Genomic DNA, 18,824 nt, shown 5'->3' on the forward strand with positions numbered 1-18,824 from the left:
CTCTACTTTTTAAATAATGACAGGGTACTGAAGTATTGCTTTAAAAAAGAAAAAATACCATAGGCTAACACTGGTTAAGCCAAACAAAATGTTTTGTGGATCAAATCTAAACCATAGGCTACTAATTTGTATTTTCTTTTCCTCCCCCATTCTGTTTCTTCTGCATCGTCTTCCTTAGAGGAATAAAACAAATCGATCTTTTTCTTTATAATTTCCATATACTAAATTACATTTAATACTGACCAACATTAGTTAAAATGAATTCTGAGTACTTTACATCTTAACTTGTGGGAAATTGATGTTGTTCTGAGTCTGACCAAATGCAAAGAAAGTATAACATCAGGTGACCCACCATTGATGCCTTCCTTGCTCTACTATACTATACCTTGCTTTAGCTTAGCCACTACTGTACATTTGTTTTGAAGGAAATTTTGCATGCTCTTTAGCGACTAGCACTGTTACATATGTGATCAATGCCTAATGATTTGGATGGTTGAGTAAATACATGGTAAAGAAGTTTAAAAGAAATGTTTAGTTTTCATCTGCACAAATCAGAATCTCTAGCAAAGTAGAACTTTGCATCTAATTTGTTTCAAATAAAGACAAACTTTAATATATTGTGTCCTTTTTTATATTAACTTTAATAAGGGGGTCTGTTTAAAATAGTATAATTTCATCAAGTCTTGAACTAGAATTCAAATTAATTCTAGTTCAAATTCTATTCTTCTTGGCTAATTGATATTTGCCAAATCACTACTTTTCTGGGCCAGTTTAATTTGTAAAGTATTAGTCTCAATGATGTATAAGATACCTATAATTCTCATAGCCTGACACTGATAAAGTACCTGGAATTTGAAGGTTTCTTTAAAAAATCTCTTCTTACTGTATGACCTAGTTCTGAAATCTAATATAGCAGTGTCCATGAATGCTATCTTGGAGATACACATGCCAATTTGTAAGTTACACATGTCATGTTCAAACCAATCAAGGTTTAGTTTGTTTCAAGGACATAAATACTTAAATATTTAGAATCATCTGCTTTCTAAGATAAGATGTATTTGGATATTTCAAACCTGGATGTTCTAATTTTTTGAAAAAATTCAGTTATAGCTGCCATTTTTCATTAGCACACGGATCACAGTCTACAATTTTTTTTTCAGCTTTAGTCTCTCAGTATAAAAATGCTTAAGTAATGTTCTCTTAAACTATTGTGCTCTTTCATAGCTATTGTGTAGGACTTTGTTGAATTGCTGATCAAGCCACCTGGGCTGGTTTGAGGTGATGGGTGTACTCTAGGGAACTTTTCTATCATATCATGGAATTAGCAGGTTTTAAGCTAATGTGAGTGATCATCAGCAGTGGTTATATTCAAATTGTTATTATCCTTAAGAAATCTAGCTGGAAAGAAAGAAAGCAGTGTTCTTTCTGATTCTTTGTCCCCTGGGATATTCTATTAATTCCTGTGACACATTCTGCCCTTTTTTTCCCACCATTATCAGTCAAAGCCATATTCTCCAATGAATATGGCTCTCTATCTTTACAAAAAGTAATTCTACTATCTTCCTAGTTTGAAAAGAATGAAAGGTTTTATGAAAAATCAGTAAAATACAATGGGGAGGGTTAGTGTTGGAAAAGCTTTAAAAGCACAGTTTCAACACAAATTCAGTTTGGATCAGCTTCCTTTCTAAATCTATAGTGTATGAGACTTTAAGTTCAGAAGTAAATTCTGTATGTTCCTTAATATATGCTAAGTTTTCTTCAAAGAGCTATGCATTGTAAACTGTGCAATTCATAGTCACCTGTTATATTTCAGGGTGATTTTCAATAATGCTCACAAATTTTCCTCCTCACTTACAAAATGAGTACTTCACTTCTGAAAATATTAGTTATTTATGCTTTTTAAAAAGTATACTTCTAGTTAAATACAGGGTATGGTAAAAGTACTTGATAGTCTGTAAAACAATATAAAATGAAGGTGTTACTGCATTTAGGTCATTATATTTTACTAAACAGATAATTGGGTTTCTAAACATACTTTTCTTGGACATTTTAATTCTTCAAATCTTGAACAACTAACACGTAGTTACAATTATGTATGGGTGACAGTATTTGTATTTAATAAAGCAGTATCTGTCACCTTAAAAATTAAGTAATTATCTTGAACTATGTACCGTCAAAGATCTAAATGTACAAATATAACAAAACTAGGATCCATGTGAGCCTTGAATTAGGAATCAGGACACCTGGGTTTTAATCCTTTCAATTTCCTGTGTGTTCCAAGACAATCCACTTAATCTCTAAAGCACAGCTTTATTTACAAAATTAAGTTATTGATTTAAATCTCTAAGATTTCTCCTTAGTTCAAGAGAAACGGGGACAAGCTTCCAGTTTTCCTCTCCCAGAAGAGCTTATTCTCCCAGCAGCAATATTTGACAACAGCTGTGTCACCCAGGAGAGCTCACTTAAGACATGGTGACCAGGCTTTTTATTGAGGGTCAGTCAAATAGACATGGAGCATCTTCTGACAGACTTTAATTACTCAGTCTCCAGCCTCTTCAAAGGTCAAACTGCTGCTGCTTGGTCACATAAATCACATGTTAGCATAAATTATTATGGTGGCCATATGGCCACCATAAATCGTATCATTAATATAAATTATTTGGTATTCGGAGTTCCCCTAGTGGCTCAGCACAAACGAATCCCACTAGTAACCATGAGGTTGCAGGTTCGATCTCTGGTCTCGCTCAGTGGGTTAAGGATCTGGCATTGCTGTGGCTGTGGTCTAGGCCAGTGGCTACAGCTCCGATTTGACCCCTAGCATGGGAACTTCCAGATGCCACAGGTTCGGCCCTAAAAAAGAAAAAAAAAATTTTTTTTTAATTAAAAAAATTTTTGAATAAATTATTTGGTATTGGCCCAAGACCCCAGGTAAACAAAGACATTCTTATCAGGCAAGATATTCCAAGGATGCAGAAATTATCTTCCAAGAGCTAGACAAGAGCCAGATCTTTGGAATGTGCAAGGTTTAGACAACCTCTGAGTTTATCCTTTACTGAATACCTTTCAGTGAAGTAATCCTCTAGAACCTTCTTGACAAAGGGTGCTTGATAAGCAGTTTTTTGAGGATTTTCCTGTCAAATATTTTTATTCTCTCATATTTGACTGATAGTTTAGGCAGCTATAGAATTCTAGGTTGGAGATAATTTTCCCTGAGGATTTTTAAGGTGTTGCTCCATTTCCAGTGTTGTTACTAGAGGTTGAAAGCCATTTTGATTATTGATCCTTTCTATATGAATTTTTTATTTCCTTACTGAAAAATGATTAGATTTTCCTTTGCCTCTCATGTTCTGAAATGATGTTCCTTCATAAGGGTCTGTTTTCTATCTGTTTTTCTGGGCATTGAACAGACCCTTTCAGTTTAATCACAGATATCCTTTAGTTTGGGGAAACATTAGTGAATTTGTGATATTTTCTCTCCTCTTTCTAGAACTCCAAACATTTGGATGTTGGAAATCTTGGATTTCTGAGAGATTTTTTTAAACCTCTTCTTTCCTGTTTTTCATCTTTTTTTTTATTAATGTATAGTTGATTTACAATGTTTCTTCAAGTTCTGTTGTACAGCAGAGTAAACCAATCATACACAGTTCACTGTGTTGTACAGTAGGGCCCCATCGCCCGTCCATTCCAGATATAACAGTTTGCATCCACCAGACTCCCCACACATCCCACTTCCTCCCCCTTCCCCCTTAGGAACCCCAAGTCTGCTCTCCTTAGCCATGATCTGTTTCTGTTTTTTTAGATAGGATCATCTGTTCCATATTTTATTGTTTTTGTTTTGTTTTTGTTCTTTGTCTTTTCTAGGGCTGCATCCTCGGCATATGGAGGTTCCTAGGCTAGGGGTCCAGTTGGAGCTATAGCGCCAGCCTACACCAGATCCACAGCAACGGGGGATCCGAGCCATGTCTGCAACCTACACCACAGTTTACAGCAATGCCTGATCCTTATCCCACTGAGTGAGGCCAGGGATCGAACCCACAACCTCATGGTTCCTAGTCAGATTCGTTAACCACTGAGCCACAATGGGAACTCCTTCATATTTTAGATTCCACAAACAAGTGATGTCATATGGTATTTGTCTTTCTCTTTCTGACTAACTTCACTTAGTATGAGACTCTAGTTCCACCCATATTGCTGCAAATGGCATTAGTTTTTATGGCTGAATATTTTCCATTGTATACATGTACCACATCTTCTTAATCCAGTCTTCTGTCGATGGACATTTAGGTTGTTTCCATGTCTTAGCTGTTGTGAATAACCCTGTGATGAATGTATCACAGGGATGCATGTATCTTTTTCAATGGAAGTTTTGTCTGAATATATGCCCAGGAGTGGGATTTCCAGATCATATGGTAGTTCTATATTTAGTTCTCTGAGATACCTCCATACTGTTTTCCACAGTGGTTGTACCAATTTACATTCCCACCAACAGCGAAAGAGGATACCTTTTTCTGTACGCCCTCTCCAGTATTTGTTATTTGTTGATTTTCATCTGTCTTTTCTAATAGCATCTTGTTTTTATTTCATGAGTGCAATACCTGTCTCTCTGAGTCTATTGATGATAGGATTTTTTTGTTTGCTTGTTTGTTTTTTCTTTCTGTATAGCTTTCTTTTTTCTATTGGTTTGTTTCAATCTCTATCTTTCATTAAAAACTTTTGTGCTATATGGCTATTCCTGGCCATCTGTTCATAATGAAGAGTGGAATGAGGCATGTACACAGTATAAATGATCTGGCTGGACAAGTTTGTTAGGGAAATTCTAATGCTGGTGTTTTTAGGTCTTTCCCCTTGAGCTAATCAGATTTCTCACAGGGGGGAAATATTCTAATCCTTCAAAGAATAAAGATCTGGTTTACAAAATTTTGAGAACCTAGTCAGGGAAGAGGGTTTGGGCATGGGAGAATCCTTTACTTGACATTCATCACTAAACTCCCTGTTTTTAGAATGGTGCCAAACTATCAGCTGTTGCTGCCATCTAGCTCATACTCCAGGCCAATGTAGCCTCTCCAGAGATTAAACACTCATGTGTCTGCCAGAATGAATAAGTGGCATTTCAGGACATGGACTAGGGAAAGAGATTTAGCAATGTAACCATGCTTTTTTTTTTTTTTTTTTTAAGAGTGGAACCCATGGCATATGGAAGTTCCCAGGCAAGGGGTCGAATCAGAGCTGTAGTTGCCGGCCTACACCACAGCAGCATGGGATCTGAGCCGAGTCTGAAACCTACACCATAGCTTACAGCAATGTCAGATCCTTAACACACTGAGCAAGGCCAGAGATCAAACCCACATCCTCACGGATACCAGTGAGGTTCGTTACCGCTGAGCCATGACAGGAACTCCAATTTAGCTGTTCTTAAACAGCTTTTATCTACCACTATTTTAGCCACTTCCACCTCTCAGTTTCACTGGTACTTGGTTCTCATATTTCCTGCACCTTTTGAAGATTCCGAAATGTATATCAGGTTGGTTCTCAGTCCCCCTCACTACTGCCTCGGGATTCATCACATTGTGTTGATGATCCCTAAGACCACCCTCAGCCTCAGTGATTTGCTAGAAGGACTTAGAGTGGTTCTACTCATGGTTTCAGTTTGTTACAGTACAAGGATAGAGTAAAATCAGCAAAGAGAAAAGACACATAGAGTAAGGTTCAGAGGAAACTGAGCACAAGCTTCCAAGAGTCCTCTCGTAGTATAGTCACAGGATATGCTTAATTCCTTATATAATGACTTGTGAAAACACATGTAAAATGCTATTTACCAGGGAAGCTCAGAGACAAAGTTTTTCACTGGGGCTTAGTCATATAAGCACTCTCTGCCCAACACCAAAATTCTAGACCTCATAGAAGGAAAGCAGATGTTGAGTATAAACCATATTTTTTGCACAGTTTAGGCACAATGAAATACATTTATTTAGAGAATGGTGAGAATCTTTCCCCAAAACCAAGTTTCTAAATGCCAGCCAAGTACCAGCCTTATAAGCAGGCTTTTCTACGGGTAGTAGTCTCAGGGATACTGTATTAACTCTTTTCTGCATCCATATCCATCTGCTTTCTAGCTTTCAACATTTTGTGACTGTATATGTTCCCATTGTACTCACACTTATGAGTTTATCTTTTAAGAAAACCCCTTTACTAATGTCTTAGTGGAGTTTCAGGTGAGAACAAAATTAAACATGTATCTTTAATATTAACTTGGAGCTTTACTGAATTAAGAATCAGAACACCCCAACTTATTTATTTTTTATTTTCTTCTTAAAGTGTAGTTGATTTACAGTGTTGTGCCAGTTTATGTCTTATGGCAAAGTGACTCAGTTAAACATATAGATACATTCTCTTTCTCATATTATCTGCCATTATGTTCTGTCCCAAGAGATTGGACACAGTTCCCTGTGCCATACAGTAGAACCTCATTGCTACTAACCCCAGACTCCCAGTCCATTCCACTCCCTCCCCTCTCCCCTTTAGCAAGCACAAGTCTGTTTTCCATGTCTAAAACACACCAATTTCATTATATAAAATCATTTTTAAGCAATTAGAAATTTAAAAAAACTAAGCAAAGAGAAGAAACTTTTTAAAGAAGGTGTTAGTATCATAAGAGAGAGACAAAAAGATATTGTGTCTTATGTATCCTAGAAAGAAGGTGTTATAAAGAAAAAATATCTAGATTTTAAAAGGAGGTTTTAAAAATGAAATATATGATAGGCATTGAAAGAGAACATATGAGAAAAGTCTGGCTACTCAATATATACATAAGGTAGCTAAAATGTTCATTTTCTTAATATACAGAAGTGGCAATGGCAAGCTTGGGAACGGTGCACTGCTCTCCATGGGAATTTAAATTGAGCTGAAAATTAAGGAAAAGTTTTCTTTGAAAGAAATCTACATAGCTGGAAATGTATGTCTGTTTACCACAGGGAAGAGGTTATACTCACCACAACTTATGTTTGCATCAATTCTAAAGTTTGTATAGATAATGTTCTCCAATAAAGTTCCTATTTCAAATCAACAAACATAGGAAAATTAACTTGACAAAAAGAGATTCTATAGAAAAAAGTCCATTCTATAGGTATTTTGATATCAACTATCTCCAAGTACCATGGTTCTACATGTCATAGGGGACTGTAAATGATATACAGGTCCACTGTAACTCTTCCTCAAGTCCTGGGATACCTGTATTAATTAACCTTATATTAGATAACAAATAAAATATATTTGTCCTACTCTTATCCTTCCTCTATTTTAAGAACTAAATAGGGAGACAAAATATGAGAGATTGCATTATAAAATGGAAGAGTCATTTCACATAACCCATAAATACATTAAATATTTTAAAATAAAGTATGATAGTAATAACAATATTTTAAGTTTTCATTAATTCAAAAATTCTAAATGAATTCTCTCTCTCTCTATATATATATATATATATATTTTTTTTTTTTTTTGGTCCTTTTAGGGCTGCACCCTTGGCATATGGAGGTTCCCAGGCTAGGGGTTGAATCGGAGCTGTAGCCACTGGCCTATGCCACAGCCACAGCAATGCCAGATCAGAGTCACATCTGCGCCTACCCCACAGCTCTTGGCAACGCTGGATCCTTAACCCACTGAGAGAGGCCAGGGATCAAACCTGCATCCTCGTAGTTACTAGTCAGACTCGTTTCCACTGAGCCACAATGGGAACTCCTAAATCTATTTTCTAAATTAGGGGGCTATTAGTTTATATGTCAGGAAAAATAAAAAAGTAGATTATATGATGAAAAGTATTTAATATCCATCGACCCATATAATTCTTCACACTTTTAAAATAAAGAATAATATCCTTCTAAAATGGCCCATTTAAATTCTAAAATTTGTATAGAAAAAGGAGTTCCCATCATGGTGCAGTGGTTAACAAATCCGACTAGAAACCATGAGGTTGTGGGTTCAATCCCTGGCCTCACTAAGTGGGTTAAGGAGCTGGTGTTGCCGTGAGCTGTGATGTAGGTTGCAGACATGGCTCGGATCCGGCATTGCTGTAGCTGTGGCGTAGGCTGGCAGCTGCAGCTCCAATTAGAACCCCCAGCCTGGGAACCTCCATATGCCATGGGTGCAGCCCTGGAAAAGGCAACAAGACAAAAATAAATAAATAAAATAAAATAAAATTTGTGTAGAAATGCAAAAGATCCCAAATAGCCTAAGTAATCTTGAGAAAGAACAAAGCTGAAGGAACCAGGCTTCCTGACTTCAGGCTATATTACAAAGCTTCAGTAATCAAAATAGTATGAAACAGACACATAGATTGATGGAACAGAATAGAGAGGGCAGAAAAACAGACACATAGATTGATGGAACAGAATAGAGAGGGCAGAAACTCATACACTTATGGTCAGTTTTCCAGGACAAAGGAGGCAACTGTACAATGGGGAAAAGATGATCTCTTCAATAAGTGGTGTGGAAAAACCAGACAGCTACATGTAAAAGAATGTAATTAGAACATAGACTCACACCACATAACAAAATTAAAATGGATTAAAGACCAGAAACCATAAAGCTCCCAAAAGAAGCGTTCCCACTGTGGTGTAGTGAGTTAAGACTCTGACTGTAGTGGCTGGGATTGTTGCTAAGGCATAGATTTGATGCCCTGCCTGGGATGTGGGTTAAAGGATCTGGTGTTGCTGCAGCTGCAGCATAGTTCACAGCTGTGGCTCAGATTCAATCCCTGGCCCAGGAACTTCCATATGCTATGGGTGCAGCCATATTAATAATTTTAAAATAAAATTTTTTATTTAAAAAAATTTTATTATAGGTGATTTACAATGCTCTGTCTGTTTCTGCTGTACAGCAAACTGACCCAGTTATACATATATATACATTTTTTTCACATATTATCTTCCCTCATGTTCTATTACAAGTGATTGGATATAGTTCCTTGTGCTATATAGCAGGACCTCATTGCTTATCCATTAAATGTAATCCTTTGCATCTACTAACCCCAAACCCCCAGTTCATCCCACTTCCTTCCTCTCATACTTGGCAACCACAAGCCTGTTCTCTGTGTCCATGAGTTTGTTTCTGTTCTGTGGATAGGTTAATTTGTGCCATATTTAGATTCCACATATAAATGGTATCATATGATATTTGTCTTTCTCTTTCTGACCTACTTCACTTATTATGCAAATCTCCAGTTCCATCAATGTTGCTACAAATGGCTTTATTTTGCCTTTTTTATGGCTGAGTAGTACTCAATTGTGTATATGTACCACATCTTAATCCATTCATCTATCAATGAATATTTACTTTGTTTCCATGTCTTGGCTATTGTGAACAGTGCTGCAATGAATATAGAGGTATATGTATCTTTTTTAATGAGTTTTGTCCAGATTCATGCCCAGGAGTGGGATTGCTAGATCACAAGGTAGTTCTATGTTTAGTTCTCTGAGATACTTCCATACTGTTTTCCCTAGTGGTTCTACCAATTTACATTCCTACCAAAAGCATAAGAGGGTTCCCTTTTCTCCACACCCTCTCCAGTATTTGTCATTTGTAGACTTTTTTTTTTCTTTTTCTTTTTTTTTTTTTTTTTTTTTTGTCTTTTTAGGGCCACACTTGTGGTATATAGAGGTTCCCAGCTTGGGGTTGAATCGGAGCTGCAGCTGCTGGCTGACACCACAGCCACAGCAACATGGGATCCGAGCCACATCTGTGACCTGCACCACAGCTTGTGGCAATGCTGGATCCTTAACCCACTGAGCGAGGCCAGGGATCAATCCTGTGTCCTCATGGATGGTAGTCAGATTGTTTCTGCTGAGCCACAACAGGAACTCTTAATGACAGACTTTCTGACCAGTGTGAGGTGGTGCCTCATTGTAGTTTGGATTTGCATTTCTCTAATAATCAGTGATGTTGAGCATTTTTCCATGTGCTTGTTGGCCATCTGTATGTCATCTTTGGAGAAATGTCTATTTAGGTCTTCTGACCATTTTCATTTGGGTTGTTCATTTTTTTTGTTGTTTGTATATTTTGGAGATTAAGCCCTTGTTGGTTGCATCATTTGCAAATATTTTCTCCCATTTCATAGGTTGTCTTTTTGTTTCTTTTACTGTTTCCTTTGTTGTGCAAAAGCTCATAAGTTTGATTAGGTCCCATTGCTTTATTTTTGTTTTTATTTCTGTTGCCTTGGGAGACTAAGAAAACATTTGTATGGTTGGTGTCAGAGAATGTTTTGCCTATGTTCTCTTCTTCGTATTATGTTTAAGTCTTTTCAGCCATTTTGAGTTTACTTTTGTGCATGGTATGAGAGTGTGTTCTAGTTTCATTGATTTACATGCAGCTGTCCAGTTTTCCCAGCACCACTTGTTGAAAGAGACTGTCTTTTTCCCATTTTATATTTTTTGCCTCCTTTCTTGAAGTTTAATTTGACCATAGGTGTCTGGGTTTATTTCTGGGTTCTCTATTCTGTTCTGTTGGTGTCTATGTCTGCTTTTGCACTGGTATCACACTGTTTTGATAACTGTAGCTTTTCCATATTGTCTGAGGTCTGGGAGAGTTTTTCCTCCTGCTTTTTTTTCCCCCTCAGTATTGCTTTGGCAATTTGGGGTGTTTTATGGTTCCGTATAAATTTTTGGATTATTCTAGTTCTCTGAAAATATCATATTAAAATAATAATTAAAAATAAAAATTAAAAAATAACTAACTTGCAGAAGAAAACATAAGCAGAACACTTTTTGACCTGAATCATAGCACTGTTTTTTTTGGCTCTGTCTCCTATGGCAAAGGAAACAAAAGCAAAAATAAACAAATGGGATCTAATCAAATGTGAAAGCTTTGCATAGCAAAGGAAACTATCCACAAAATGAAAAGACAACCAATGAATGGGAGAAATATTTGCAGATATGACCAATAAAGAGTTAATGTCAAAAACATACAAACATCTCATACAATCCAACATCAAAAAAGCAAACAACCTGATTTAAAAATGGGCAGGAGAAAAACTATTATATTTAGAATGGATAAACATTAATGTCCTACCATATAGCACAGGGAACTGTATACAGTATCCTGGCTTAGGCCATGATGTAAAATAATATTTTTAAAAAAGAATGAGTCACTTTGCTGTACAGTAGAAATTGATACAACATTGTAAATCACCTATAATAAAAAAAAAAGGATATGAATCTAATTTTTTTTAAATGGGCTGAAGACCTGAATAGACATTTTTCCAAAGAAGATATGTAGATGGCCAACAGGTACATGAAAAGATGCTCAATATTGCTAATCATCAGAGAAATGCAAACCCAACCCACAGTGAGCTATCACCTCACACCTGTCAGAATGACTATTATCAAAAAGACTACAAATAACAAAGGTTGGGGAGGATGTAGAGGAAAGGGAACCCTTGTATACACTGTTGGTTGAAGTGTAAATTTGTGCAACTACTATGGAAAACAGTATGGAGTTTCCTCAAAAAATTAAAAATAGAACTAACATATGATCTAGAAATTCCACTCTTGGTTATATATCTAAAGAAAATGGAAAAAGTAATTCCAAAAGATATACGCACCCCAATGTTTGTAGCAGCATTATTTACTCTAGCCAAAATATGGACATAACCTAAATGGACATCCTCAACAGATAAATGGATAAAGGTGTGGAATCTAAACACAATGGAATACTACTCAGCCATAAAAAAGAATGAAATTCTGCCATTTGAAAAATATGGATGGACTTGGAGGGTATTATGCTTAGTGAAACAAGACAAAGACAAATACTATATGTTGTAACTTGTATGTGGAATCTAAAAAACACAAATGGGTATAACAAAACAGAAGCAGACTCACAGGTATAGAGAACAAACTAGTCTCTCTTCCTTGCCCATCTTTCTTTTCTTCACTTTGAATTTTTTCATTTTGCTATTAAATATGAATATATCACAGGGTGATTGCTCATTCTACTTTTGTTCTCTCAAATATCTTCTACTTTGATTTTCAGCTTTACCTCTGTAGGTGATTGTCATTTAACTATTATATTCCAAAACTCACCTGCTATCTTAATATTTCTGCCTGTATGTAATAAAATTTAAACTAAGACTCAATTACATGACCTGACTTTTAAAATTTTTTGCCAGTGGGGCTCTCATCCTATTACTTCTTTAGATTCAAAACCCGAGAATGTGGTTGAGTGGACTCACTCAAATGCAACAGTCTTTTTACTACAATTCTTTGTACTATTCTAATCCATTGTCTACACTGTCACCAAAGAAATCGCTTGAACATAAAATCATATTACAGTTTCATGGGAGCTAAAGCCTAATCCTTTGGCATTTTTATATAGGCCTCTGTAACTGGACAACTGCTTGCCCCTCCAGTGTGAATTTGTGCTGTATTTCTCATACTCACCCACACCACAACCACATACCAAAGCCCATGCTTTGACCTAAATTCCCTGCCCATTTATTCAAACATTTTCTTTCTTTTTTTTTTTTTTTTTTTTTTTGTCTTTTTGCCTTTTCTAGGGCCGCTCCCGCGGCATATGGAGGTTCCAGGCTAGGGGTCAAATCGGAGCTGTAGCCACTGCCCTATGCCACAGCCACAGCAACACAGGATCCAAGCCGCATCTGCAACCTACACCACATCTCACGGCAATGCAGGATCCTTAACCCACTGAGCAAGGGCAGGGATCGAAACCGCAACCTCATGGTTCCTAGTCAGACTTGTTAACCACTGCGCCATGACGGGAACTCCTTCAAACATTTTCTGAGTCTGCTGTGAACCAAGTTTATGCTGGGCACTAGGGCTTTAAATATGAGTAGTTATAGTCTCTCTTAAAGGGAAATAAAAATGTAAATAAATGCCAGAGAGTGTGATTTGTAATACAAGGAGACAGAGTGGTTTCCCTCTTTCTAATGTACTTGAGATGACAACATAAAGGATGGTGCTCAGGTAAGGTTTTGAAGGATGAGTTGGTATTTGTTATATGACCATGAACTCATACTTCAGGTAAAGTAAAAACATATATAAAAGAACAGAGGTGTGAAATTGAACCACTCATTTGAAATTTGAAAATAATTCAGAATGAGCAGACCACAAGATTGAAGGTGGGAATAAAAGGCTACAATGATGGGAAGGTAGAGCTAGGTGATGAGACCTTTTACATATCAGAGTGTGGGCTTCTTCCTAGAATGGTATGATCAATTTTGCTTTTTAAAAAGGTGTTCCATCATAGTAATAATTTATTCAGTCAGGAATTATTGATCAGTGCTAAAACTAGTGTATGAAAGTTTGAAGAATAAAAGATATTTATTAACTAATCTCTAAGTGTCTTTCCACATGATACTCAGTACAGTAGTAACGTAACAGTGGAGAAACCCAGTAGATACCGTCTTAACCAAAGTTAACATCACAATAATGGGGTGAAGTCAACATCATGAGTCTCATGATACAAATGCACTGGGAGGAATGGAACACCATCATTTCTGTGACATTCCTACCAAAATGCATATTCAGAGTTTAATCATGAAGAAATATCCGATACACCTAGACTGAAAAGCATTCTACAAAATCACTAATGTAAATGCTTCAAACTGAATATCATGAAAGGCAAAGGGGAAAAATGAAGGTTAAGGGATTAAATATACACGCACACTATGTGTAATGCATCATCTTGGATTTTTCCCCCCCATAATTGGCATTTGAGGAGGGGAAGTAAATTGCAAAATCTAAATAAAGTCTGCAGATTATATAATGCTATTTTATCAATATCAATTTTATGATTTTTTTTTGGGGGGGGGGCTTTTTAGGGCATATGGAAGTTCCCAGGGTAGGGATTGAATCAGGGATACAGCTGCCGGCCTACACCATAGCCAGGGCAATACAGGATCCGAGCTGCATCTGCAACGTAACATCACAGCTCATGGCAACGCCAAAACCCTGACCCACTGAGCAAGGCCAGGGTTCAAACCCACATCGTCATGGATCCTAGTCAGATATGTTTCTGTTGTGCCACAATGGGAACTCCCCAATTTTATGATTTTTGTAATGATACTGATTATGTAAGAGAATTTCCTATTTTTTAGGGAAGTACACATTGAAGTATTTAGAGGTAAAGGGGGACAAATATGCAGCTTACTCTCAAATGATTTTTTTTTTTTTTGTCTTTTTAGAGCTTCCCCCACAGCATATGGAAGTTCCCAGGCTAGGGGTCAAATCTGAGCTGTAGCCACTGGCCTACCCCATAGCCACAGCAATGCATGATCCAAGCTGCGTCTGTGACCTACACCACAGCTCCCAGCAGTACCAGGTCCCCAACCCACTGAGCGAGGCCAGGGATCAAACCCGCATCCTCATGGATACTAGTCAGATTCATTTCTGCTGAGCCATAATGGGAACTCCCTCAGATGATTTTTTAAATCATATATAGAATGTGTTCATGTATAGAACATGTTTACAGCAGCATTATTCACAGAATCCAAAAGGTGGAAGCTACTCCAGCATACATCAGTGGATGAATGGATAAAAAAAAATGTGGCATATACATAAATGGAATATTATTCAGCCTTAAAAAGGAAGGAAATTCTGACACATGCTACATGTGTGATATACATGAATGAACCTTAAAGGTACTTTTCCAGGGTCCCCTTGTGACCTAGCAGTTAAGGAATGTAAATGTACTTAATGCGACTGAGCTGTACACTTTAAAATGGTCAAATTGTAGTAAGTTTTATGTCATATATATATATTTTAGTACAATTTTTAAATAAAAAAATACATAGGCAAGAATAAAGGAAAAGCAAAATGAACAGTTATCTTCTAAAGATATGGATGGAGTTAAGATTGGAAGCAGAGAGACTAATTAAAAGGCTATTGTAGTAAATCACTATAGTAGTAGGGTCTGAGGAAATAGATGCTTATGAAAATTATTTAAGTGGTACCATTTAGAGACTAATAGGATAATATTTTAGAATCCTCTATCCCATCTTCTTTCTGGTAGATGGTGGTACTATTAACCAAAATATAACAGATATGAGTAGATTCACAGGCTGCTATCTTAGCCTGAGCATTTACCTAACACTCATTTACCGTTCATAACTTGACTCAAACATGACTTCCTTTAAATCCTCCCTGACTCTCTACACAGTCTTTCCATGTTCCCCTTACCCTCTCACCATTTTCTGGACTTAATTAGCCTTTCTTTCTCCCTTCCTAGGTATTGTGATAGCATTTTTGCATTGATATCACAATGTTTCAGAATAGTTGGTTTCTCTATTTTGTCCATCCACTGATCTCCTTGAGGACAGAACAGTTACTGTATTTATGAATCCGTGGTACCTTTCATAGTGTGTGCTTAGTACACACTATGAAATCAGTAAGTTATTAAGTACTTAAACTAGTTTTCTCTATATGTTCTGTACTTACCTCTTTCTTTCTAGGCCCCCCAACCCTGCTCAAAGTTCATACTCAATTTCAATAATCTTGCAACTCTCTCTCTACTTCCAGTCTGCACTTTCTCTTCAATTTGCTTGTACCTTGATGCCATATTAATGAAATTCCATATTTTAATAATATGCTTACATAACAAACCTTCAGTATCTTCACATGTCTGAATAATAAAGTCCTAATTTCCTAGTTAGGAACTGAGACCTTCCACACTATGTTTTCAGAAGTTACCATGTTTATTCCAAATTCTACTCACCTACCTGCTTAACTTTGTTCATCAAGTATTTGAGGACCTACCTTTTGCAAGGCTTTATGAAAGAAGTAAGTTTACTAAATATGATATATGCTTATCATCTTTGTGTTCATTTTTTGGTCCCTTGTTTCCTTTTATGATTTCATTTCATCTTAGGGGGAATAATATTTGGAGAGCACTCAGCCATTTTCATATAAAAGTAAGTTCCATTTTAAGACAAAACATGAGTAATATAGTGAAGTTGAGAGTAGGTGGCAAGCCATCTAGAACAATGTCTGGCTCAAAAGTTCAATAAATGTTTAAACTAAATGAATTTGTTTAAAAATTTAAAGATAGAAATTTATTTTTAGGATTCTATCAAAGACAGTTATTAGTTTATTGTATTAATCCTTTGGAAACCTGCCTGTTTCTGCTTCAACATTGTTCAGCTGTTAACATTTGAATTTTACTTGCTATATATTATTATTTGTTATCACTTTGAAACACAAAATCAGAACAAATTTAAGAATACTGTATAACACATGTTTTCAAAATTTTCTTTGTATACTCTCTTTATAGGTTATATGTAAAGTCAGATGTGCCACTGAACTTGACAAACACAAGTAAGTTTCATGAGAAGCAACACCTAAATTTTTTTCACAGTAGCCTTGTCAAGGTAGAAGGGTTTGGTAGTTGAGGGTGCCTTAGAAGTTTCATAGAAAATCTAGTAGTTAGATAAGTTCACAGAAGGTGAACGTAGTAACCCACAGGCCTCCCCTTCAGCCATAGTGCTGTCTAACACCATTTCTTACTTCTCTGCCACTGTCCCACTTCAAATGTCAGTTGTAGTCTCGTAGGGTCCACAAATACTCAAGGTAGATTATGCTGTTTGGAGTGAGAATAAATAGTATAGTTCCATGAAATAAGTAATGTTTCAGCCCTGATTCACCTGAAAATGAGATTGCTAAACTGGGAAGTCAGGAGCCTTGGGTATAAGACCAATTCTCCCACAGACTTGCCAACCATGTATTCATCTAAGCTCTTGGTGCTAAACTACTATCATCCCCTGGATGTATGGGTAATTTCAATCCATTCCGGGTTTCAAACTACATCATTATTATTTCTATTATATAATATGAGAGAATATTAAAATCAGAATTTCTCAAACTAAAATCTTTGTATTTTATACTTAAGTATGCTTAACAAAGGTGGCTTGTTGCAGATTATACATAACCTTCGATTTGCTTTGTGTAAATTATTTCTAAAGGTGGACAGTGTTTTATGATTCCCACTATTGAAAGTGACCCAAAGTAGAAGATATTAGAATGCCAAATAAATTTCTAGATCATATTAATTTGGGGTATAAATATACTTGAACTAGTATTACTTTCATATAGATAGCTGTTCCAGCTACTTGATGCAGATAGCCTGTAGAGTATTTATGAGGTGGTCTAATTTTTCTTCAGGGAAAGTAGTTAAGCATTTTGCTTTGGGAGTTATTCTGTATGCGATTCCTGATATATACAACTTTATAAGAAAATAAGGTATTGATGAGTGCATGAAAGTACATATACTGTCCCTGTGTCCTTCTTTAGTTTTGTTTGAAAGAAATGTCTGTTAAAAATAATCTGATGTTCATAAAATTGAACATTGGATAAAATATATTTCCCTTACTTCTTAAAGTTAATATTAGTGATGTTTTAATTTATATACAAGATATTAATTTTCCAGGCAAATTATAAAATCATCATAATTCTTGGAATGGAAAGGTCAATGAAAATAAGTTTGGAGTTCCCGATGTTACTTAGTGGTAATGAACCTGTTATCCATGATGTTGTGGGTTTGATCCCTGGCCCTGCTCAGTGGATTAAGGATCCAGCATTGCAGTGAGATGTGGTATAGGTTGCAGATGTGGCCCAGATCTGGCATTGCTGTGGCTGTGGCATAGGCCAGCAGCTGCAGCACCAATTCAACCCTAGCCTGGAAACTTGCATATGCCATGAGTGTGGCCCTAAAAAGACAAAATTAAGAAAGAAAGAAAGAAAGAAAGAAAGAAAGAAAGAAAGAAAGAAAGAAAGAAAGAAAGAAAGAAAGAAAGAAGGAAAGAAGGAAAGAAGGAAAGAAGGAAAGAAGGAAAGAAAGAAAGAAAACAAAAGAAAAGAAAATATGCTTAACAATTATAACAAAAATTATAACAAAAATTCAAGATTACTGAATTATTGTTAAAATAGTCCTATATTATTCTTCCTGGTAGAGGCAACTGAATTCAAGCCCACATGAGATTATTTTTAAATTAGTACTTCAAAATCTGATGCCATTCTAAAATGGCTTAGATACTAATTTCATAACAGCAAAAATAGCTCAAATAACTGAGTAATTATTTAATTTGTATTTAGTGAAAATATAAGATTTAGTGAAATTATAAAATGAAGAAATTATTGAACTTAAAGTAGCAGACTAATTCAGCATTAAGTTTAATTTCTCATTAGTTTTATAAATATCTAATAAACTCATTTTTTTCTTTCAGAATTCTATTGCATTTGGGCTTTACATTGGCAAGCCTTCTCTTTTTAGTGGTGAACTTGACTTGTGCAATGCTAGTCCACGGAGATGTCCCAGAAAATCAGTTGAAGTGGACTGTGTTTGTTCGAGCATTAATTAATGATAGCCTGTTTATTCTTTGTGCCATCTCTTTAGTTAGTTACATATGCAAAGTAACAAAAATGTCATCAGCAAATGTCTACCTCGAATCAAAGGTAAGAATATTTCTTAAATTTATACTTTAAAGTCTAACTTCAGATCCTCATCCTATGAACTGTATTTGAATTGAAACTTTATATTTCTTAAGCATTCTGGGAGTTCCCATTGTAACTCAGCAGGTTAAGAATCTGACTAGTATCCATGAGGGTGCAGGTTCAACCCCTGGCCCCACTCAATGGGTTAAAGGATCCAGTGTTGCCACAGGCTGTGGTGTAGGTTGCAGATGCAGCTTGAATATGGTGTTGCTGTGGCTGTGGCAGTTGCAGCTGTGATTCAGCCCCTAGCCTAGGAATGCCATATGCCACAGGCATGGCCCTAAAAAGACCAAAAAAAAAAAAAAAAAAAAAGTATTCTAAATGTCAGGTACA

The 18,824-nt window shown here is 36.2% G+C and overlaps 1 protein-coding gene across 6 annotated transcripts in view; it reads left to right on the top strand.

Annotated features, from left to right (window-relative positions):
- GPR137C (G protein-coupled receptor 137C) overlaps nt 1-18,824 on the top strand; it is a 58,291-nt gene that overhangs the window by 12,417 nt on the left and 27,050 nt on the right. For 3 of the 6 annotated variants that reach the window (XR_014818970.1, XR_014818975.1, XM_005659957.4), the window contains exons 2-3: nt 16,276-16,319; nt 18,224-18,452. The exons of 1 other annotated variant lie outside the window; for it this stretch is intronic. Coding sequence is in view for 3 of the 5 variants with exons in the window: in XM_005659957.4 (XP_005660014.2) it covers nt 16,276-16,319; nt 18,224-18,452 (273 nt within the window). In the remaining 2 variants the exon portion in view is untranslated. Of the gene's footprint in view, nt 1-11,432; nt 15,917-16,275; nt 16,320-18,223; nt 18,453-18,824 lie in introns of those variants that run through there. 2 more of the 6 variants (XM_084981250.1, XM_084981259.1) reach the window with 2 other exon arrangements.

Source organism: Sus scrofa, chromosome 1, assembly GCF_054392235.1.
Source record: "Sus scrofa isolate SSC_HxYL_T2T_F1_AM1 chromosome 1, Sscrofa_HxYL_maternal_Yorkshire_Landrace_v2.0, whole genome shotgun sequence".
Classification (NCBI taxonomy): Eukaryota; Metazoa; Chordata; class Mammalia; order Artiodactyla; family Suidae; genus Sus; species Sus scrofa.